Consider the following 24,529-nt stretch of genomic DNA (forward strand, 5'->3'; position numbering starts at 1 on the left):
TACAATCAAATATCATTTCAACAGATGCAGTCTCTCTCTGTTAAGGGATTGAACTCACTGTTTCTAAATCTCAGACCTATTTTGCTGATTTTCTGGGCCACACTCAGTTGTAGAATCTTGGTTGTTTTGGGCAACCAAAGCACCAGCTTCTTTTCCTGGCCCAGCCTCACTGGCGCGCTCTCATGCCCGGTCCCCACTTTCTTACATTTCCCTGAGACAACCAGGTTCCAGAGTTCCCACAAAGTCACTGTGAAGCTCCATGCTGTCCTAAAGCAGGTAAACTCTCTTTTCTCTCCTTAATTTATTTTCCCAGTCAGCACACTTTGACTCAGGCTTTTTTTTCCAAACTAGAAAATTTGTGTTTTGTTCTCAAGTATAAAGCTTGACTCTCCTTACTGGCATTTTCCACCACTGTGCTCTTCTGCCTGTGTCTTTTTCATCATAGCACTGATCTTAGTTTTAATAATACATGTGTGATTGTTAATGTCTATCTCCCTAACCAGAGAGGTGTTAACCTTCAGAAGGGCAGGAACCACATCTATTTTGTGCTTATCTTTATTCTCATTATTTGCAGGTAGTCACGTGGAATCCCTGAATGTTAAATGAATAAACAAAACTTCCACAGTATTTACAGGTAGTAATCAGACTCCTAATTCATTAGCTCAGATTAACAGCCTTGTTCATGCCATGATCATTTTTTGAAAAAATTACAAAACCATGAAGACCAGGCCCACTAAAATATATACACTAATTTCAAACAGGTAGTTAACAATCATTTTTCATCTTGTGTTAATTTTCTGACACCTTCCTCATACCAACTGGTATAATCCCTTTTTTATCTCCTATTTTGTTGAGTAGATAATGAATTGGTTTGAGTTCGCTCATCTATTTTCTCTACTTTTCAAAATAACTTACTTTCTAGGAGCACCTCCTAAGCTCTACTTTCAACATGGAAGGCAGAGCTGCCCCCTTTTCTCCAGATACTCTGGAATCTTGTTCTCGCAATCACCCCCCTCTGCAGCAACTGCAGTCTCTTCCTTTCCAGTTCTCTTTCCTTCTGTCCTCAGGTATTCATTCATTCATTCAACAAACATTTATTAAATGCTTGCTAAACACTTTGCACTGTTTTATATCGTTGAATACATCAATGAGCAAATCTTCACAGAATTTACATGCAAGTGGAGGGAAAGAGCAGACAATAAACAAAACAAATATGTAAATTACAGTATTTGAGGGCTAAGCAGAAATAAAGCAGGAGAGAAGGAAGGTGGTGGAGGTTTTAATTTTAAATAAGATAGTGAGGAGGGACTTCACTGGGATTAGCAAAGCCTCAAATAAAGTGAGGGAACACATCTTGTGGGTACCTGGGTATTATGTGCTAAATTGTGTCCATCCAAAATTTATATGTTGAAGTCCCAACCCTTAGTGCTTCAGAATATAACTATACTGTATTTGGAGATAAGATCTTTAAAGCAGTGATGAAGTTAAAATGAGGCTGTTAAAGGTATCCCATACTCCAATCTGACTGGTGTTAGAAGAATAGGAAGAGACATCAGAGAGAAGAGGCAGTAAGGGGGCTGCCATCAGCAAGGGAAAAGGCAGTAAGAGGGCTTCCATCGGCAAGCCAAGAAGAGAGGCCTCAGAATCCAACCTTGGACTTCTAGCCTTCAGAACTTCGAGAAAATAAACTATTTTTGTTCAGGCCACCTGGTCTGTGGTATTTGTTAGGGCAACTCTAGGAAACTAATATATCTGGGAAGAGTTCCCTAGGCAGGCAAAACAACGAAGGAAAACCCCCAAGATGGGACTTGATTGGCCCAATGGAGTGAGCAAAGGCAGTATGAAATGAAATCAGAAAAGCCATAGGAATCAGATGTTGTAGGATCCTATGGTTTATTGTAAGGACTTGGCTTTTCTCCTGAGTGAACTGGGGGACCTTTTGAGGGTTACGACCAGCATTATGGAGAAGCAAGAAGACCGGTGAACAGGAAAGACTTGAGTTGCTGGATCAAATACAGCTGACAAAACAAAGATTATCCTTTGAATACAGCACTGGTGGCCTCAGCGAGAGCAGTCTTGGTGGAGTTGAGGGTGTGAATGCCTGACTGTGGTGTACTTGGGAATGGGAGAAGAGGAATTGAAGATAAGGAATTCTGAACACTCGAGTTTTGCCATACAGAGGAGCCAAGACATGTGGTAGGAGCTGGAAGGGGAAATGGGGTTTCTTGTTTGTTTTGGGCTGGGGAGAGATTAGAGCATGTTTTTAGCAGGTGAAGGATAATCTAGTATACCCATATTGCCAACACTTTAACACATCTTCACTGGTTTTGGACCAGGTGCAGTGGGTAATGCCTGTAATCCCAGAACTTTGGGAGGCTGAGGCAGGAGGATGGCTTGAGGCCAACCTGGGCAACACAGAAACCCCATCTTTACAAAACAAAATTAAAAATTGGCCTAGCATGGTGGCACGCATCTATAGTCCCAGCTGCTCCAGAAGCTGAGGCAGGAAGATCGCTTGAACGCAGGAATTCAAGGTTACAGTGAGCTATGATCAAGCCACTGCACTCCAGCCTGGGCAAAAGAGCAAGACCCTCTCTCTAAAAAAATTTTTTTTTAATGTTCACTGGTTTTGATGCGGGTAATAGCCTCCCGGCTAGTTTCCTCATCATTGATGCTGTCACTGCTGAAGATGCATTTTCTTATCACTTCACTCATCTGCTCAAAAATCTTCAGGAAGTCTTGACTTGCAGTATTAAAAGTTCAAATGCCTTGGCTGAACATTCCAATCTTCTCCACTCTGCCCTTTTGCAGTTTCATCACTGTCTTTGGTGAGGTACAAAGCGTGCCAGGTCAGAGTCAGAAGACATGAATTAAAGTCATGATTCTGTGACCAACCAGCTATGTGATCTTAGGCAAAATACGTCAGTGCACCGGGCCGGGGCTCCTTCCCGTTCCTAAGGAGGCGGGAGGCGTGTCGGGTAGACTGGATTGTCGCAAGTCACTGTCATCTCTAACAAGCGGACTTCTGAGCACAGTTGCGGCCACAAGTAGGCCCATCTCCTGCACCCTCCTTACCCTTCCACTTCTAGGGGCCACACGACTTCTATGGCCACTTCTTCCTACTTCGCTTTTGCCTTCCTAAGTAGACTAGGCTTTAGAAGAGCTACAATGCCAGCTCCTTTAAGGTCGACCTCCTGCCGCTCATAAGGGACTTGCCTCCCACTCTTCACTTGGGACCGTCCCTTCACTTGGGACCGTCCTCTTCACAGTCAGAATCCGCCACGTAGTAAGTGCCGCTTCCAACCAATCAAGAGGCAGTTAGCGCAGACCTTTGAGGGATATCCACTTCCACCAATGATCTTGAAGTTTTCTCCAGCGCCTTGCTTTGTGGGGCGAGGCCAACCACCGCGATGGCCAATCTGTTGCAGGAAAGGTATTCCGGGAACTGATGAGCACACCAATCAGGTAAAAAGACGTCGGGGAGGGGCATTTCTCATTGGTAATTGCGTCCGGAAGAGGGACGGGCCTCGAGCGACGCAATTACGATTTGATTGGTTGGTGCGATGTTGACAACCAGGGAAAGTCCGCCTTCCCCAACAAGGCCAGCCTGGGAACATAGAGTGGCAGCGGCCGCAGCCAATGAGAGAGCAGAAGCGCGGAAAGTTTGCTCAATGGGTGATGTCCGAGAGAGGCTGTCACTCAGGTGGCAGCGGCAGAGGCCGGGCTGAGACGTGGCCAGGGGAACACGGCTGGCTGTCCAGGCCGTCGGGGCGGCGGTAGGGTCCCTAGCGCGTCTTTGCCTTGGTGAGAGCTCCGAGCGGCGGGAAAGGCAGACGCCAGTGGCTGCGCCTCCATGCCTGCGCGCGGGGCGGGCCGCTGATGGAGCGCGCCACCCGCCCGGGGCTGCTGGTACTGGCGCTGCTGCTGCCGCTGCTGCTGGGGCTCGCGGCATGGACTGTGGCCGCTGGGCGCGCCCGTGGCCTCCCAGCGCCGACGGCGGAGGCGGCGTTCGGCCTCGGGGCGGCCGCTGCTCCCACTTCAGCGACGCGAGTACCGGCGGCGGGCGCCGTGGCTGCGGCCGAGGTGACTGTGGAGGACGCTGAGGCGCTGCCGGCGGCCGCGGGCGAGCAGGAGCCGCGGGGTCCGGAACCAGACGATGAGGCAGAGTTGCCACCGCGCGGCAGGTGAGGGGCTGCCGACCCTGGGGAGGCAACTTGTTTACGCGCGCGAGCTGCGGAGGATGCGGTGTCAGGGGGCGGAGATCCGGTACCCGGGCGGGCGTCTTCCTTCGGCTGCGAGGGCACCTGGCGACTTGGGGACGAGCGCGGGGCCACGACGCCCTCCCATCCCCCGGCCAGCGACCTGCCTGGGCTCGGCTCCCGAGCGCCTGGTCCTGGCCGACGGGTGAGAGCAGCATCCTCGCAGGTGCGGGAGAATGGAATTCCAGGGTTGCAAAGAAACGCCACTTCCCCTCTTTCATTGTTTTCGAGCATTGATTATCTTCCAAGGAACCTTTCCCTCTTTTTCCTTACTCACATCGCCTCCTGTCTGTGCTGGCGTAACAGCTGTTTTGAGAAAGGACTTTAGCAAAAGACGTCTGCATTTTCCTTCAAACACAACTATGTAGTGCACCCAGGCAAGGATTGAGATCAGTGTCTCTCTAATTGAGATCTGCGGAACACCTGCATCCGAATCACCTGGGGGTGCTGGTGAAATCTGCAGTTTTCTAGGGCCCACCCCAGTTTTACTGAATCAGACATTCCCTGGGTAAGAGCCTGACATCTGCATGTTTAACAAGCACTCCGGGTAATTCTTGCACGCTAAAGTTTAAGAGCTGTAGTCGAATTCTTGAATATTGATTCTTGAACCTAAGAGCCGTAGTTGGGTTCTTGAATAAGGGGGGTTTACTGTATAAACATTTAATATAGGGTTTTCTTTGAGTTTCTCAGCATTCCAAAAATATTGCTTCAAGGTGATTGTTTTAAAGCACTTTTCAAAGTCTAGACACAATGTAAGGCATGTTAACAGTAAATTTCTGGGACAGCCAATCTTATCACACCCGTGGAGAAAGTGATGTCCCATTTTATAAATGGAGTGTTAAAGGGAGCATTAAGTAAATTAAACCAGGGAAGGCTGGGCTCTGGATTGGAACATATTTTAGACTTATAATATAGTCATTACTAGATCATAACAAGTTAGATTTAATTTTAAATTAATATTAGAACTTTGATCTATATATCTACAGACTACTATAAATAAGATAGGTACCAAAATTCTCTAGGCACCATTTGAATATATAAACATTTGTAAAAAAAAAAAAAAAAAGTGTGTGTGTATATATGTATATGTATATGTGTGTGTATATATATATGTGTATATATATATATAAAAAACAAAGTTTTCTTAGGTTTGCTAATGACTCAATTTTCCTGGAAGAGTGTTTTTGTTTATCATAAAGAAATTTCTGAAGCTCCTGCTCAAAATGAATTACATGAAGTAGAGTTTTGTTTTTCTTAGAATTCAAATCCACTTCAACAGGTACTTACTGGTTAACAAGAGCCCAAGGATGCCCTGGGTGACGGAGGTCAGGCAGGTAGATCCTGCCTTCCAGGAGAGTGTGCAGTCTAACAGTAAGGATGAAACGAGAAGATCTATAACAGCATTACAGACCAGAAACAGTGCCAGTGTCAGGGATGTCCCAGGGTTTTTGTGGTATTCTACTAGGTGAGGTATGGGATTGGGGATAGGTAAGAAGATAAGAGAAGGTTGTGGCAGAATGTATTGGTTCCTGAAAAATGGGAAAATTGTAATGGACAGTCACTGGACTTGAGGAAACAGCAAGAGGCACAGAGGCTGGAGATTATGTTTGGAAAACATTTTGTCTATGTATATGTTTATTTGTGTGTGTGTGTGTATGTACGTAAGAGATATTGACATGCACGTATGCATGCTAGGCAGGGAGAAGTAGATGAGGCTAGAAAAATAGGTTAGAGCTGACTGTGTATATGTATACAGCCTGATGCTAATAGCATCATGGTCACTTGGGAGTATGTTAAAAATCCGGAGTCGGGCACCACCCCACACTCCCTGAATGAGAGTGTCTGCATTTTAACAAGATCACCGTGTGATTCACATGCACGTTAAAGTTTGAGAAATGTTGGGTAGAGTATCCTGAGTGCCAGGCCTGATCAAAATTACGCCTAAGGAATGTTTCTCTAGCAATAGCGTGTACTGAAAACTTAAGAATAACAAAAGGAGAGTGTTATAGCAGTTCAGATGAGAGGTTTAGTGTAAAGTGGTGTAGGACAGAGGGGACAGAGTTGAGATATTTGATACAAAACCTAGGTTCTTGGCAAGTGAATTCATTCTTCCTTTCTTGGTACCCTTGTCCAGAGATGGAGACTGTGGCCAGAAGCTGAGAAAAGAGGTTTAGGGAGCAGGGAAGAAAAGGTAAGGGGTTTGGTGTTGGACATGTGACTCGGAGGTGCAGGCAGGACATCCAGAGGGAGACGTTAGGTAGGCGGGTGGAAATGAGTGACTAGACCAGTGAGAGGGCAGTGTAAATATGAATAGTTGAAGTTGTGGGAAAGGGAGGGCTCATGAGAAAACCTCAGGAAATGCCTTTTATTTTAGGAAGGAAGATGAGCCAGCAAAGGAGACAGAAATATGGCTGGCTAGGTTGGAGGTACAGGAGGAGGACTGGGAAAAAAGAGATTGGTGATGAGCACACTGAAAGAAGTTAAATGAAGCAGCAGAGACAGTACTCAAATTGCAAGAGGTTAAAGATTCAGGCTTTTCTGCCCCACTTCCTCCTTTCTTCACTGATGAGGTAATTTTTAGAGAAGGAACCTCTGAACTTATTTATGTGCTGAAAAGAGGGAACCTGTGTAGACAGAATGAAAATAAAGGGACTGGACGCATTGGCTCATGCCTCTAATCCCAGCACTTTGGAAGGCCAAGGTGGGTGGATCACCTGAGGTCAGGAGTTTGAGACCAGCCTGGCCAACATGATGAGACCCCATCTCTACTAAAAATACAAAAAATTAGCCAGGCGTGGTGGCGGGTGCCTGTAATCCCAGCCACTTGGGAGGCTGAGTCAGGAGAATTGCTTGAACCCGGAAGGCGGAGGTTGCAGTGAGCTGAGATCATGACACTGCATTCCAGCCTGGGCAACAAGACCGAAACTCCGTCTTGAAAAAGAATAAAAAAAGGAAAATGAAAGGAACAGATGAGGAGGTGAAGGTAGTTGGAGAAGATCCACTTAGCAAGAAGGAGGATCATTTCTTTCTCATAAATTGCAGTGAAAATAGGTATTTTGGCTTGAAGAGCATACATGATCACCAAACAGAATTGGCTAGGAAGAGATAAGACCCAGTTTTGGGGTCTGACTTGTAGTGTGGACTTAAGATAGTGTGGAATGTTTGAGAAACCTTGAATAAGTTGATGGTCAACAGGAGGTAACTGCGTAAAGTTTATAAAAGTTTTTTCTAAATGCTCTTTAAAAAAAGATAAAAACCCAGACAATATTAATTAGTTCAGTAATAATAGACCAGTACTTCTGTTTGTTTCAAGGAGTATTAGGGGAACAGATTTGAATTAACCAAGCCTTTTATTATGAACAGCTGTGAAGAACTGCAGTACTGGCAAAACTTTTAAAAAGAGGGAGGTGCGGAATTATCTTTATTTTTGCATGTTGTCTTTTGATACTCAAGGAGCAGTCTGAGATTCACCAGTTCATTAATTTTTTTCCTCTTGATGGAATTTTCAAGTTTCATTCTAAATGATTACTCTGCATATCAAGCATGTGAATGAGTAAATAAGCTACTTATTTTCTTTAAAAGTTAGCTAGAATAAACTTGTTTTTCTGGTACCCATCTCATTGTCCATGTTTCTTCTGTTAAACGTTACATTAGTTGATATTTAAGTGGGATGGTCATTGCAGAAAGTTGGGAAGAAAGTCTTATCACCTCACTGTTAGATTTTACATATGTTTATGGAATTTTGTGAGCTACCAGTCTTCTGACTTCAACACAAGTAGCAAATTGCAAAGTGTTACTTGGGGTTCTTGGGATGGGTTGGGAAGTCATTCTGACAATCTCAGAAGTTCTAAAGAACTAGTTTTATCTTAACTGTCACTAATTTGCAAAGTACATGTTCCTTTTTCCTCTGATTCTAATTCCTCTCTTAAAAAAGTATTTCTAAATTTGACATTAATCTCTGGTGCTTCTTCAATTTGTGCATCTGTAAACTGATTTTTTTTTTAATTAAATGAGATAACATGAAAATATTTGTAAATATAAGATGGAATACTTTCTTTTTTTTTCCTGTCCTTTTACAAAGTGATCTGATGTGAAACAAAGATACAGAAATCTGGTCTTCCTCAGACTTTCAGATTTATAATCATTTTTCTGTTTGGTTTTTTTTAACTACTAGGACCCTTGAATAGTAGCATATCACAATACCATGTTGAAAGGAAGCTCAGTCATATAGTCTTGTTCCTATTCATCCACCCAACTCCAGACTTTTACAGTTAACTGTCACCTTTAAAGAAGAATTTACACAGAACTTTCAAAGCAAGTAATAAGCTAAAATAAATATACTTCAGGCAAGTAATGAACTATCTTTTGTGTCTACAATTGTCTTTAGCTTAATTGATGCCAGGACTGTGCTTAGACTATGTGGACAGGGATGGGAGATTGCTTTTTATCTGATCTCAGGTCCCTGCGTTCATAGGCATCTTCCAGATTGCAGAGAGGACCTGTCCTTATCAGTTGCTGTGAACTGTAGCTTCACCGTGTCTCTTTACTCCCTAAACACTGCCTGATAACTCCATTTGCTTTTGTCCTTTTGTAAGAGGGGAACTTCTAATACATTTTTATTACAAATTGTTTTAAAATACAAAGGAGAAAACTTGTAAGTTGCAGAGCTAAATGTGAGGGGAGGAGATAAATGTGTGTGTATGTTTAATTCCATTCTATTTGTAAATGACCATTTTGATTAAAAATGTTTCATAGGGCCGGGCGTGGTGACTCACGCCTGTAATCACAGCACTTTGGGAGGCCAAGGCAGGCGGATCACCTGAGGTCAGGAGTTCAAGACCAGCCTGGCCAACATGGTAAAACCCTGTCTCTACTAAAAATACAAAAATTAGCCAGGCATGGTGGCACGCGCCTGTAGTCCCAGCTACTCAGGAGGCCAAGGCAGGAGAATCAATTGAATCCGGGATGCAGAGTTTGCTGTGAGCCGAGATCATGCCACTGCACTCCAGCCTGGGTGACAGAGTGAGACTCTGCCTAAAAAAAAAAAAAAAAATTATGGAATAAAGTAGAAAAGATACTTTCAAAAATGTTTTAATGTAACAGGAAAAGGATATCTGTTACGCTCATGTTAAATGTGTATCACTGAAAACTTAGATTGTATGTCTTTAAGGTCTAGCTGATATGCCAAAATTATAAAGTATAGCTGGTAATTTTTGATATATTTGTTATGATTTGGGGCATGGCTAATCTAGTCATATGTTTAAGTAAAGGAGATTTGACTTGAAGATTTACTTCATAGGTGAGGACCAGGAAGTATAGTCCAATCAGTGCTAGTTTGTTTATAAACAAGAACATATGCCTCCTTTAGTGAGAGCACAAGTTTGGGTAAAGGATTCTCACCTACACCAAAAAAACAGGTTCAACCAAATCACATTTGTAGTTTTGTGAAGTACGGCCCTCCCCTCAACCCCCAGAAAGGAAATTTGAAATTTTAAAATAAGCAGTTGTTAATGTAGAAACTATTCAATCTATACAATATTCCGCAGGAAGTAAGGTTCCTTTAAAATGATTTTATGAAGAAATTTAGCATACACTTATCAGAATTTGATAAACTTTAACTGTAAATAGGCAGGTGTTCTGGGTAACTTAAGTCAGCCAGTTTTTCTTTTTTTATTGCATATTCATTGTGACATAAAGTCATTTCTCCTGGATCGAGGACGTAATCAGAGCAATTACAGGATGAACAACGTCTATGAGATTTCTGAGAGGAATAAAAAACTGCACATTGTAGTAATATAGTAGTTGCCACTTATGCAGACTTACAGTTAACACAATAACAGAGTTAACCTGAATTTCTGCTCCTGTTCAAAATTTCGTATTTGGTGCATAACCTGAGGTAAATCACATCTTTTCCCATCTTCTCAGCCTTTTTGGTGGTGATTGTTTTATGTAGGTAATATGTTTGTCCTACCAAGGTTTATTCATTCAACAAACATTTATTTAGTTTTACTGGGGCCCAGGTACTGTTAGGCCCTGAGAGTAGATGTCTTTTCCTTAGGAAGCTCCAAGCCTGACAGATCATTGTGTTAAAGAATTAACTGTCCTCGAATGGATGATAAGTGACATAAAAGTAGTGTTAGAGTGAAAAGAATGGAAGTGGCAAGTTATTGAGTCCCAGAATGAGAAAAATATCAAGGACAGTGTAGGCAACAGAATAGTGTGAGCAAGGGCACAGAGCAGGGAGTTTGTACAAGTGAGCACAGAGCAGTGATTCCTAAGCCAGGGCTCTAGGACCCCTACGGAACTGCAAAGATAAAAATGGGGATCCATGAGATGCCAGTATTTTAAAATAACCTAATGGAAATTAAATATGTAATAGAAGGTACATTAAAAAGTCAGGTTCCTTTGCTTTGAACTATAATTATATAAAACCTTATATAGGAATTACAGTTCTTTCAAGAAATGTTGAATTTTTTTTTTTTTTTTTTTTTTTGAGACGGAGTCTTGCTCTGTCGCCCGAGCTGGAGTGCAGTGGCCAGATCTCAGCTCACTGCAAGCTCTGCCTCCTGGGTTCACGCCATTCTCCTGCCTCAGCCTCCCGAGTAGCTGGGACTACAGGCGCCCGCCACCTCGCCCGGCTAGTTTTTTGTATTTTTTTAGTAGAGACGGGGTTTCACCATGTTAGCTAGGATGGTCTTGATCTTGTGACCTCGTGATCCGCCCGTCTCGGCCTCCCAAAGTGCTGGGATTACAGGCTTGAGCCACCGCGCCCGGCAAAATGTTGAATATTTTGATTGGTTCTTAAGTATTTCCTCTAAAGATGGGAGAATTTATTATACACAGCGTTCATTTGGCAAATGGAATACTTTAAGACGTGGGGAAAAATATAGATGAGAACTTTTGAAAACCTCACCCCATGGAAAGTGGGGAGCGTGGAGCTGGGAAGGAGAGGGGAGAGGGTGTTGGGCTGGCAGAACAGGCAGAAAAATGAGATTAGGAAAGTACACTGAAGCCAGATTGTGCAAAGCTTTATGTGCCACACCAAGCAGTGTGACCTTTCTTCTTCAGTGGGCACAGGGAACCGTGGAAGGTTATCAGATCTCTATTGCAGAAACAAAACTGCGGGAAGAAGAGAGGGGAAAGAAACCTGAGGCAGGAAAACGTTTTAGAAAGCATTTTAAGGTGTTCTGATGAGAAGTGAGAATCTTCTAGAGCAAGAGCTGTAGTAATAAAGAAGGAAAAGGGTTTTTTACATTTTGTTTTATTTTATTTTTTGAGACAGAATCTTACTCTGTTGTGCAGGCTAGAGTGCAGTGGTGCAATCTTAGCTCGCTGCAACCTCTGCCTTCCAGGTTCGAGCAATTCTCCTGTCTCAGCCTCCCAAGTAGCTGGGATTACAGGCGCATGCCACCACACCCGGCTTACTTTTGTATTTTTAGTAGAGATGGGGTTTCACCATGTTGGCCAGGCTCGTCTTGAACTCCTGATCTCAGGTGATCCACCCGCCTTGGCCTCCCCAAGTGCAGGGATTACAGGCGTGAGTCACCAAGCCCGGCCGGAAAAGATTTAAGAGAAGCTTCAGAAATAGAATTAAGAGTACATGGCTGTTGGCCGGGCGCGGTGGCTCAAGCCTGTAATCCCAGCACTTTAGGAGGCCGAGACGGGCGGATCACGAGGTCAGGAGATCAAGACCATCCTGGCTAACACGGTGAAACCCCATCTCTACTAAAAAATACAAAAAAAAAACTAGCCGGGCGAGGTGGCGGGCGCCTGTAGTCCCAGCTACTCGGGAGGCTGAGGCAGGAGAATGGCGTAAACCCGGGAGGCGGAGCTTGCAGTGAGCTGAGATCCGGCCACTGCACTCCAGCCTGGGCGACAGAGCCAGACTCCCTCTCAAAAAAAAAAAAAAAAAAAAAAGAGTACATGGCTGTTGGCCGGGCGCGGTGGCTCAAGCCTGTAATCCCAGCACTTTGGGAGGCCGAGACGGGCGGAACACGAGGTCAGGAGATCAAGACCATCCTGGCTAACACGGTGAAACCCCGTCTCTACTAAAAAATACAAAAAACTAGCCGGGCCAGGTGGCGGGCGCCTGTAGTCCCAGCTACTCCGGAGGCTGAGGCAGGAGAATGGCGTGAACCCGGGAGGTGGAGCTTGCAGTGAGCCGAGATCACGCCACTGCACTCCAGCCTGGGCGACAGAGCAAGACTTCGTCTCAAAAAAAAAAAAAAAAAAAGAATACATGGCTGTTGTTTAAATGTAGAGGGGGAGGGAGCACAAAGAGTTGATGTCTGATTTAAATGTTAGGTAATAGGATGGATGGCTACGCTTTTAAGTGGCAGGAATAGATTGTGGGAAAGAAGTTTCCTGAGCCTGTTATGGTGATAACAAGTAGATCCTGCTGAAGATGCAGAACTAGGATAGGGAGAGATGGTGAACTGTAAATCCTGTACAGGTTTGGGGGCTGTCATACTACAGATGGAGGTGAAGCTGTGGACATTGACCATCTAGGAGAACATGTAGTACAAATGGGAAAGTGCCTGCTCTATAGATAGAAAGCTATAAGAATGATAGGTGAGGCTGGGCATGGTGGCTCACGCCTATAATCCCAGCACTTTGGGAGGCTGAAGCGGGCAGATCACCTGAGGTCAGGAGTTTGAGACTAGCCTGGCCAACATGGTGAAACTCCGCCTCTGCTAAAAATACAAAAATTAGCCAGGTGTGGTGGTGGGTGCCTGGAATCCCAGCTACTTGGGAGGCTGAGGCAGGAGAATTGCTTGAACCAGAGAGGTGGAGGTTGCTGTTGAGCCGAGATTGCGCCATTGCACTCCAGCCTGGGTGACAAAGCAAGACTCCATCTCAAAAAAAAAAAAAAAATAGTGATAGATGAGGACCTAGGAAGGACTTGTCCTGTAGAAACCAGGAAAGAATAATGTCCAGAATGAGGAGCTGGCCACAACGGTGGCTTTTGTGAGGAAAGACCTGATGAGGGGAATGAATCTGGCAGTTAGGAAACCATTGAAAATCTTTCTTGAGAGTAGCTTCCAAGAGTTGGATCATGGGCAAGAGATCGGGGCTTACTGAGGAATCATCCAAATAAATGCCTTTGTAAGCTACAGCCAAATGTAAGTGAGAGATAGAAGTCTCCGAAGTGTTTACTGACAGAGATGTTCAATATGCCTTCTTCATCCAGGTCATAAATTTAATTTTTCTCTATGGAAATGGCTAAGGTAAAACAGTGTTTATACAACTGGTCTTATGAGACTCACCTGCGGTGCTTGTTAGGCTACATTCTCCCAGTCTCCCTGTTAGGATGAGACGTGTGAACCTTTAACGGTTTTTAATAAGCACTCCAGATTATTTTATTTTATTTTATTTTATTTTATTTTATTTATTTATTTTTTTTTTTTTGAGACGGAGTCTCGCTCTGTAGCCCAGGCTGGAGTGCAGTGGCCGGATCTCAGCTCACTGCAAGCTCCCCCTCCCGGGTTCACGCCATTCTCCGGCCTCAGCCTCCCGAGTAGCTGGGACTACAGGCGCCCGCCACCTCGCCCGGCTAGTTTTTTGTATTTCTTAGTAGAGACGGGGTTTCACCGTGTTATCCAGGATGGTCTCGATCTCCTGACCTCGTGATCCACCCGTCTCGGCCTCCCAAAGTGCTGGGATTACAGGCTTGAGCCACCGCGCCCGGCCCACTCCAGATTATTTTTATGATCAGGTACACTTGGGTTACACTGAGATAGGTGAAATAGCCATATTTTGCCTATGAAAAAATAACTCAAATGAAGCCATGAGGAGAATAAGAGCAGAGCCATTGGGATGTACACCCACGTCTGACTTAGGCTATGATTCTTTCCACTGGAAAAACTGTCTCTGCAGTTCCTTCAGTTCTTGAATAAGTTAAGAGTTTTTCATCTTGATCATGGAACCCTCAAAATAGGGCAAGTTGGTCTTGGGGAGATAAACAACCTTATATTCTTCCTGTTTTGGGAGGTGTTCATTTTTCACTTTTTATCTCTGTTTATGTTTCTTCTTCTTTCTGAAGATAGCATTTCGCTCTAACGCTTAGGCTGGACTGCAGTGGTGCAATCACAGTTCACTGCAGCCTCGACCTCCTGGGCACAAGCTATCCTCCCACCTCAGACTCTGAGTAGCTGGGACTACAGGTGTACGCCACCATACCTGGCTAATTTTTAAAGTATTTTTGAGTACATTTGGAGTCTCACTATGTTGCACAGGCTGGTCTCAAACTCCTGGCCCTCCAAGCAGTTCTGCGTCAGTCTCCCTGAGTGTTGGGTTTGCAAAGGAAAGCCACTACACCTGGCTGTGTTTGTTATAAATGCCATATCTTGCCAGGCGCGGTGGCTCACGCCTGTAATCCCAGCACTTTGGGAGGCCGAGGCGGGCGGATCACAAGGTCAGGAGATCGAGACCACGGTGAAACCCCGTCTCTACTAAAAATACAAAAAATTAGCCGGGCGCGGTTGTGGGCGCCTGTAGTCCCAGCTACTCGGGAGGCTGAGGCAGGAGAATGGCGTGAACCCGGGAGGAGGAGCTTGCAGTGAGCCGAGATCGCGCCACTGCACTCCAGCCTGGGCGACAGAGCGAGACTCCGTCTCAAAAAAAAAATAAAAATAAAAAAAAAAATAAATGCCATATCTTTATTTAAGTTCAACTTTTGTTTCAGATACAGGAAGTACATGTGCTGTTTGTTACATAGTATATTACACCTAGGTAGTGAGCATAGTACCCAATGGTAGTTTTTCTTTTTCTTTTGAGGTGAAGTGTCGCTGTGTCGCCAGGCTGGAGTGCAGTGGCACGATCTCAGCTCACTGAACCTCTGCCTCCCGGGTTCAAGTGATTCCCCTGCCTTAGCCTCCTGAATAGGTGGGACTACAGGCATGCACCACCTAGCCCAGCTAATTTTTTTTTTTTGTATTTTAGTAGAGATGGGGTTTCACCATGTTGGCCAGGGTGGTCTCAATCTTCTGACCTCGTGATCTGCCTGCCTTGACCTCCTAAAGTGCTAGGATTATAGGCATGAGCCACCACATCTGGCCCCAATGGTAGTTTTTCAGTTCATCCCCTGCCAGTAGTCTGCAGTATCTGTTGCTCCCGTGTTTATGTCCATATGTGCTCAATATTTAACTTCCACTTACAAGTGAGAACACGCAGTATTTGATTTTCTGTTCCTGTGTTAATTCGCTTAGGATTGTGGCTTCTAGCTCTCTCCATGTTGCTGCAAAGGACATGATTTCATCGTTTTATGGCTGCTTAGTATTCTATGGTATGTATGTACCACATTTTCTTTATCCAGTTTACTGCTGATGGGCACTAGGCTGATTCCACGTCTTTGCTCTTGTGAATAGTGCACTAAATGCTGTATCTCGTTGCTATCCTCTGGTCATCTCTGCATTCAGCCTGAGGACTTTGTTTTTCAGCAATATGTATCTACTTGGTGTTTTTCTTGATGAGCACCTCTCTCTAATGAGCACCTCTCTCTTAGACTGTGATTAGGTATAGTAGCAAATCTTCATTGCTCCGGTGGTGTTTCTTAATTCCAGCCACAGCAGAAGGGGAGCCTCCATTCCAGAGACATGCTTGTGGGGAGGAGCCCATAATGAATACTACAGCTAGCTTGTAACGCAAGAGAGGAGGAATACCTTTTTTTGATACCTGACAGAATTGTTAGGGGATATGCTATTATCCCCATTTCAAGGGGTTAAAATAATTAAGGATACCTGACTCAAATCTAAGAACTAGATTAAGTATCAATCGCCATTAAGAAGGAAAGGGAGATACTTTTTATTTTGTTTTCGTGACAGGGTCTCACTCTGTCCTCCAGGCTAGAGCACAGTGGTGCAGTCATAGCTCACTGCAGCCTCGAACTCCTGGGCTCAAGTGATCATCCCACCTCAGCTTCCCAACTCACTGGGACTCCAGCCCTGCGCCACCGTGCCCAGCTAATTTTTTAAAACATTTTTTTTTTTAATAGAAATGTGGTCTTACTATGTTACATAGGTTGGTCTTAAACTCCTAGGCTCAAGCAGTCCTCCTGCCTGGGCCTCTCAAAGTTTTGGAATTGCAGGTGTGAGCCACTATACCCAGCCAAAAGTGAGATACTTAATTGTTCCTGCCCATGTTTGTATTTTTAAATATTGCTGAAATAGTCACATACTGCCTAAACATAATAGTTAATGAAAATATTTTACTTTTTTTTTTTTTTTTTTGAGACGGAGTCTTGCTCTGTCGCCCAAGCTGGAGTGCAGTGGCGCGATCCTGGCTCACTGCAAGCTCTGCCTCCTGGGTTCACGCCATTCTCCTGCCCCAGCCTCCCGAGTAGCTGGGACTACAGGCGCCCGCCACTGCGCCCGGCTCATTTTTTGTATTTTTAGTAGAGACGGGGTTTCACCGTGGTCTCGATCTCCTGACCTTGTGATCCGCCCGCCTCGGCTTCCCAAAGTGCTGGGATTACAGGCGTGAGCCACCGCGCCCGGCCAATATTTTACTTTTAAAAGCAAAACACATGGGCCAAAAAACAGAATGTTTGACTCATTTAAGTATACTCTCATGACAGGTTTTCAGCGAAAGAATAGTTAAATATTAAATCCCCGATTACTTATTAAAACGTGTTCTCATACACACGACACACATATCCAGATTTTATTGTTGAATTTTTGTTTTGAAGATGAGAGCTAGTATTTTATTCTCTGAATATACCTCTAGCACACAACTAGCAACATATTCAGAAAAAGTATCGCTTTTTCTGGCTGTTGTAAATAGAATGTCTAAGTGGGAAAAAAAGAGTTTGTCCTGAATTTAAAAGAAAAATCGTATTTGAAGTGTTCTGATGGTCTCCTTGATTTTTCATGGGTCAACACTGTTTGCTTACACTAAATTTTGTTTCAATTAGAATTTTTTTCATTCAGCCATTTATTTGTGGTTAATGATTCTTGAATAGAAAAATGAAACATCTCTACAATGGGACTAGGAAAGAGTTAACTTGGCTGTTAACTGTTGATCTCTAAATTAATTAGATTGCGTTGTTTTATAAAGTGGCATATCCAAGGTGTGAATTTTTATACTCTTTGTTATAAAATAATTTTCTTACTCAAAGTATCCTTTTGCTTTACCAAATCCTAATTTCTTTTTTTTTTTTTTTTTTTTTTTGAGATGGAGTCTCGCTCTGTCGCCCAGGCTGGAGTGCAGTGGCCGGATCTCAGCTCATTGCAAGCTCCGCCTCCCGGGTTCACACCATTCTCCTGCCTCAGCCTCCCGAGTAGCTCGGACTACAGGCACCCGCCACCTCGCCTGGCTAGTTTTTTGTAGTTTTAGTAGAGACGGGGTTTCACTGTGTTCACCAGGATGGTCTCGATCTCCTGACCTCGTGATCCACCCGTCTCGGCCTCCCAAAGTGCTGGGATTACAGGCTTGAGCCACCGTGCCCGGCCTACCAACTCCTAATTTCTTTAGAAAGCAGAAGGATGACATGGAGGGCAAGAAGTTGGATGGTTCTCTTTTGGTTTGTTATCTAAAATTACTTGAGTTTGTAGGATGGCAAGGTCTTTCCTTTCACAAATCAGACTAAGTTACCATTCAAAAAATTCGACATTAGAATTAGTGTAGAGGTTGGAAACTAAATTAATTGCTCTTTGAAGGGTTTCAGATGGGTTTACTTGAACATGTCTGTCTTGGTCAACTTGCGGCTTTACTTTGAATTTATATACATTGTGCATCAAGTGATATAGAAGAGATAAAGTGGCATCTTGTCCTCCCAACCAGGAATATAACTATACATGCTTACAGTGCGCATGGTCTTTAAAGCTGATAAATACACCTAATGAATTCCTAGAACAACTGTACAAGTCATCCTTTAAACAACTATTTAGGCCAGGCACGGTGGCTCACACCTGTAATCCCAGCACTTTGGGAGGCCAAGGTGGGTGGATCACCTCAGGTCAGGAGTTTGAGACCAGCCTGGCCAACATGGTGAAACCCCATCTCTACTAAAAATATAAAAATTAGCTGGGTGCGGTGGCGGGCACCTGGAATCCTGAAGCTGGAATCCTGAATCCTGAAGGCTGAAGCTGGAGACTTGCTTAAACCCAGGAGGCAGAGGTTGCAATGAGCTGAGATTACGCCATTGCACTCCAGCCTGGGCGACAAAAGTGCAACTATGTCTCAAAAAATAAATAAATAAATAAAAATAAATAAAAAATTTATGGAGAGTCTGCTCTGTAGCTGGAGGTGTATGTTCCAGGCAGAAGGAACAGTAGATTCAAAGGCCTTAAGCAAAAATTTTGCATGATGTATTTGAAGAGTTGGGGGAGTCTGTCTGTGGATATGCGAACTCTGAGAAGCCTGTTAGACAATCTAAATCAGGTAGGTGGTTAGATATGTATGTCTGCAGTTCAGGGGAGAGGCCTGAAACCAGATATAAATTTGGGAGTTGCCAGGATATAGATGGTATTTAAAGCTATGAGACTGGATGAGATCACCAAAAAAATTACATGTAGGTAGAGACTATTTTAAGAGATAGGAAAGATAAGAAGGAACCAGAAAATGAAACTGAGAGAGAATAGCATAGAACTGAGTCCAAAAAAAAAAAAAAAAAAAGGCGTGGTGTCTTGGAAGCCATATAGAGTGTGTTTCTTGGAGGGCAGGAATGGCTGGTCAGGTGCTGCTGGGTGGTCAAGTGAAGCAAGACCTGACCATGGGATTTATCAGTGTGAAGATCATTGTTGACTCTGACCAAAACCATTTCAGTAAGATGACAGGGGCAAGAACTTGATTAGAAATAGTTCAACATAGAAGGGGAAGAGGAGATTTAGAGACAGTATATAACAACTCTTTCAAGGAGTTTTGTTGCAGAGGGGCAAGAAATAGATTGGATGCTCGAGGTGGGAGAAGGATTCATTTTGTTTGATCTGGTTTGGTTTTTAAGTTGGGGAAAATAGTAGCAGGTTTGAATGCTGCTATAACAAAATACTGTAGACTGGGTGGTTTATAGACAACAGACATTTATTTCTTATAGTTCTAGAGACTGGGAAGTTCAAGATCAAGGTACCGGCAGATTCAGTATCTGGTGAAGACTGATTCCTCACTAATTCCCCACATGGTGGAAGGGGTGAGGGAGTCTCTGGGGCTGCTTTTACCTTACTCATAAGAGGACCCCACCTTCATGAACTAATCACCTCCCAAAGCCCCACCTCCTGGTACGATCACCTTGGGGATTAGGTTTCAACTTGTGAATTTTTGGCGGGGACACAAAAGTTCAGTTTATAGCAAATGCTGATGGGAATATTCTAGTAGAGAGGGAATGATTGATGGTATGGGAGGGACAGGAGACATTTGCAGGAGCAAGACCTCACGAATGCCTAAGGGGGAGCTCTGTTGCTTACTTGGAGGTGTTGGTGGTAGATGGGAGTGTGGACAGTTCACTTGCACTAACAGGAGGGAAGGTGGAACTCATGGTCCAGGTACTGATGAATAGATAGAGGTGGTGGGGGAAAACAAACTAATTTCTCCTGTTTTTCTCCATGAAATAGGAAGCACAGTCACCAAGATGTGTGAGCTTGAAAGAGCTGGTATCAGAAGTTTGAGGAGCGGGGAGACATGAAATGGTTAACATGGTTCAGTGGCATAATGGATAGATTAGGGAAGGGTGTTATGATTACTGAGCATTGTTAGTAGCCTTTTTGAGGTTGGTGGTCATTAATTAAAGTGAGGATAGTCAACCTGGTATGTTTCTCTTGAGATACATTCAACTGCACAGATGTAGGAGTGAGAAAGGGGAGAAGATTGACTTTAACCAGTTCTTCCAGAGTGTGACATGTGAGAGGCAGGGTAGGGAGTTGAGGTGTGTGCAAAGTAGTGCTTAAGATGAAGGACTGTAGGATTTTAACTGGTTAAGAAAGAAGTGAGGGCATGGTGGTAGGGAAGGTTGTAGTATCAGGCTTGTAGGTTCTGGTGGGGTCAGAAGTTTGTTGCAGTCAGGGAAGTAGAGGAAGTGAGCTGAAGAGAGGGATTGGTGGTTAGGGGGCTGCGGTGATTTGTAATGACAAGGTCTAGTGTCTGACCACAGGAGCAGCTGAAGCAAGGTAGACAGGTAATGAAAACCCAAAGAATTGAGACAGAAGTATGTTAAATATGTTAGGCAGTGACAGTAAACCAGCAGCTGAAATCCTCCAGGATGGGGCTAGTTACCTAAGGGTAAATTAGATGTCTACTGGGAGGGGTAATGGACAAAACAGTCTGATCCTGAGGATTTTCAGTGAGGAGAGGAAAAAAGTGGTCTGGAAATGGCAACAAGATACATGGAGTCCACTTACCCCATTCTGAGCAAGGGTTATGCTTCTGGAGGGAAGCGATGTCCTCAGGGAAAGCCCGGTTTTTATGAGAGCAAGAAGATAAGTGAACGTTCAGGGAAGACAGTGTTTCAGGGGAAGGGCTTTCAGGAGGTAGGCAGGTAGAAGAGGACATACCAGGGGACATTGTGTTCCTTATGGGAATTAGAGTGTGGAATGAAGGATGACCTATGAGTCAGAGGCTTTTCATAAGTGACATAAACTGATAAAGGGCATATTGAAATTGTTTTGGTCTAAAGACAGTGGTGGCAAGAGTGGTAGAAGGCTCCCTCTTCCTTTCTGATAGAGGCCTGGACATGGGCTGGTTTTCTTTTGAATATGTGGGATAAGTGCCCAATATCTTCGATATCTGTTTAATTTTTAAAATATTTTTAATATTTACAGGTCACTAGTAATTATCAGCACTTTAGATGGAAGAATTGCTGCCTTGGATCCTGAAAATCATGGTAAAAAGCAGTGGGATTTGGACGTGGGATCCGGTTCCTTGGTGTCATCCAGCCTTAGCAAACCAGAGGTAAGAATTTTCTGTTAAGTGTTGACTGGAAAACTTAATTCTAATGAGTAATTGCTGATATTAAGAAGTTTAGGGCCCTATTGCCCAGGTTTGAGGCCTATCTGCCTCTCTTATAGGTTGTGTCCCTTTAGGGCAATTACTTAACTTTTCTATTCCTCATTTCCCCGCTTGTGAAATGAGATGGATAATAACACCTTCTTAGGATTACTTGGGGCATTAAATGAGTTAATCCTATAAGTGAGCAGCTGAGGATGCTATCTGCCATATCAGCATAGCACATTATCTGAGCTATAAATGATTGTTTATTATCATCACAAGGTCTCTAGGAATAATAAGATAAATATAAAAACTTTATTGAATTTTACTACTTAGAAATCTGTGCTGCAAAATCCCATAAATTATTATTCCCTAATTATAAACAGAATTCCTCTGACATTTTTTTGTAATGTAATTCCAGGCAAATTTGATTATTTGCAGAAAATGTATACTTAATAATTTGGAGCTCTAGAATAGTAGAGGGGAAATAGCATAGATTCAAAGAGACCTCACTTCCAAAATTACTCTGGCACATGACTTCCAGCCCCTCAGAGTTTTAGTTGCTCTCATCGATAAAGTGAGGACACAGCCTGCCTTCATGGGGTATAGATGGGGGAGATTAAATAAGAGAAGCTGATTTTCCTCACCTTTAGTTTCAATTCTGATGGATGAAGTCTCTCTCCTTTTGTGGAGCTTTAGTCTGTTGTTTAAATTATTTAAGAATGAGTCCATCTTTTGAGTGGTGACTACTGACATTGAAGCAGTCACCTCTGTTTTCCAGAATGCCCGTGGCCTTCTTTTATATCGAGTTGTTCCTGTAGGACACTCCCTAGGGTAGTCTTTTTTCTGTTTTGTCGTCAGTCTTTTTCTTTAAAAACCTTCCTAGCTGATATTAAGTATGGAAAAGACAAAATCTTACATGAGGGGTTTGAGAATGACCTGAATATTGGTGACCAAACTTTCCAATGGGAAACTGTTATCAGTGACCCATCTATAATAACAGACTTTCCTGTGCTTTCCAGTAAACCTAGCCCAGATCTTTTCTGGTGCACCCAAACTGATACTTAAGGAAACAACACTGCCAAATTTCCACATTTGCTGTGTGCTAAACCCTGAGTAGACTTTATAGGTGGCTACTCTTTCTCAGTATACTGAAAATATATTTTGAGAATAGAGAACTTCTATTGTATTATGAGTTATTAATGCAAATAGCAATTTGATTGTAAATTACATTGTTTATAATTGAGTATGGTATTCAAGTGAATTACTACTTAAGATAAACTTGTTTATTTTTCTTCTGTTGGGATTATGCTTGGGTATGCATGTTTTACTTTATTTTTAAACTAGACATAGACGATCAGCAAAATGAGAAGATTGTAAGCTGCTTACATCTGAGGTAATATCAGTGTGTTGTAGTGGTTCAAAGCATGTGTGTGTTTGCAAACTGAAATATACATAGGTACAAAAAGATAAGTTGCATGGTATGGCAAAGTAGAGTGCAAATAGTTGTAATAACCTGAGTGCTAGTAAGAGTGTTTGAGTTATAAGCAGCTAGTTGCATTTGAAGATTTTCTTACAGATAGCAGTTATATTAGCTGTTTTTAAAACTACAGTTCAACTTTCTTACTGTCCTTAGTTCGCACCATTTTCCGTGGTTTATTAGGGCTCCCTTGTTTTTAGTGTCCTCTCTCACACCCACCCACCCCCAATCCTAGATCTTTTGGATAGAATGCTTTGAAATGTTGAATCGTAGGCTGGGCGTGGTGGCTTATGCCTGTAATCCCAGCACTTTGGGAGGCTGAGGAGGACCGATAACGAGGTCAGGGGTTTGAGACCAGCCTGGCCAACATAGTGAAACCCCGTCTCTACTAAAAATACAAAAACTTAGCGAGGTGTGGTGGCAGGTGCCTGTAATCCTAGCTACTCAGGAGGCTGAGGCAGGAGAATCTCTTGAACCTGGGAGGCGGAGGTTGCAGCGAGCCAAGATTGTGCCACTGCACACCAGCCCAGGCGACAGTGCAAGACTCCATCTCAAACAACAACAACAACAACAAGAGAAATGTTGAATCGAAAGCCTATTCAGAAAGCTCATGGGTTGCTTTTCATGCAAGAAAAGAATCCTGGGCCAGGCAGGTGGCTCATGCCTGTAATCCCAGCACTTTGGGAGGCCGAAGCGGGTGGATCACGAGGTCAGGAGATCGAGACCATCCTGGCTAACACGGTGAAACCCCATCTCTACTAAAAATACACAAAATTAGCCGGGCGTGGTGGCGGTGCCTGTAGTCCCAGCTACTCGGGAGGCTGAGGCAAGAGAATGGCGGGAACCCGGGAGGAGGAGCCTGCAGTGAGCCGAAACTCGCCACCACACTCCAGCCTGGGCCACAGAGCGAGACTCCATCTCAAAAAAAAAAAAGAAAAGAAAAGAATCCTGATACCTCTTTGCATTATCTAGGTTTAATGTTATACTTCATAGAAAAAAAAAATCTGAAGGCATTGAAACAGCTGTGATAACATGATAGATTTTACTAGATTTTACTGCTGCCCCAAATTCTTGGACCATTTCTTGAGAGTGGATGTTTAATATGTAGAGATACTGATGATATAACGTTGTTCCCAGCATTGTAACATATACTCAATGCTCCTTACACAGTGTAATCCTCATAGTAACCCTTCTGAGGTTACTACGTTGGTCCCATTTTGTAAAGAGGAAATGGCAGCTCAGATAAATTTGCTTGAGGTTGCTGACTGGCTATATATATATATGATGAGGTTGGAACTGAGCCCAGGCTTGCCTGACTGTACTCCATTCTGCCTGCTCTGAAGCCCCTTTGCCACCTTGTATATACCTCCCTTTCTTTACAAACTCAGGCTATTCATAGAGTACAGTGGTTCTCAGACTGTTTGGTTTCAGAACCTGTTTATACTCTAAAAAATTATTGAGGGCTCCAAAGAGCTTTTTTTTCAGGCTGGAGTACAATGGTGTGGTCATATCTCTTTGCAGCCTTGAATCCTGGGCTGAAGCAATCCTCCTGCCTCAGCCTCCTGAGTAGCTGGGACTATAGACATGCACCACCATGCCCAGCTAATTTTTTTTTTTTTTGGTAGAGAGAGTGTCTCAATATTGCCCAGGCTGGTCTCGAACCCCTGGGCTCAAGTGATCTTCCCACCTTGGCCTCTCAAAGTGCTGGGATTACAGGCATAAGCCACCACGACCAGCCTAAAACAAATGTTTGAAAAACATTTATTTTATTAAAGAAATAACAGTAAACCCACTCCACAATAGCATAACATTTTTACGAATAATAACTATATTCTTTAATACAAAAAATTTAATGAGAAAAGTGGCATTTTACATT

At 43.5% G+C, this 24,529-nt stretch overlaps 1 protein-coding gene across 3 annotated transcripts in view; it reads left to right on the forward strand.

Annotated features, from left to right (window-relative positions):
- The first annotated feature begins 3,697 nt into the window (after positions 1-3,697).
- Positions 3,698-24,529, forward strand: part of EIF2AK3 (eukaryotic translation initiation factor 2 alpha kinase 3) — an 81,053-nt gene continuing 60,221 nt past the window's right edge. For 2 of the 3 annotated variants that reach the window (XR_013402662.1, XM_001094493.5), the window contains exons 1-2: positions 3,698-4,184; positions 21,008-21,137. Coding sequence is in view for 1 of the 3 variants with exons in the window: in XM_001094493.5 (XP_001094493.4) it covers positions 3,880-4,184; positions 21,008-21,137 (435 nt within the window). In the remaining 2 variants the exon portion in view is untranslated. Of the gene's footprint in view, positions 4,185-15,466; positions 15,544-21,007; positions 21,138-24,529 lie in introns of those variants that run through there. The other variant, XM_077959061.1, reaches the window with a different exon arrangement.

Source organism: Macaca mulatta, chromosome 13, assembly GCF_049350105.2.
Source record: "Macaca mulatta isolate MMU2019108-1 chromosome 13, T2T-MMU8v2.0, whole genome shotgun sequence".
Taxonomy (NCBI): Eukaryota; Metazoa; Chordata; class Mammalia; order Primates; family Cercopithecidae; genus Macaca; species Macaca mulatta.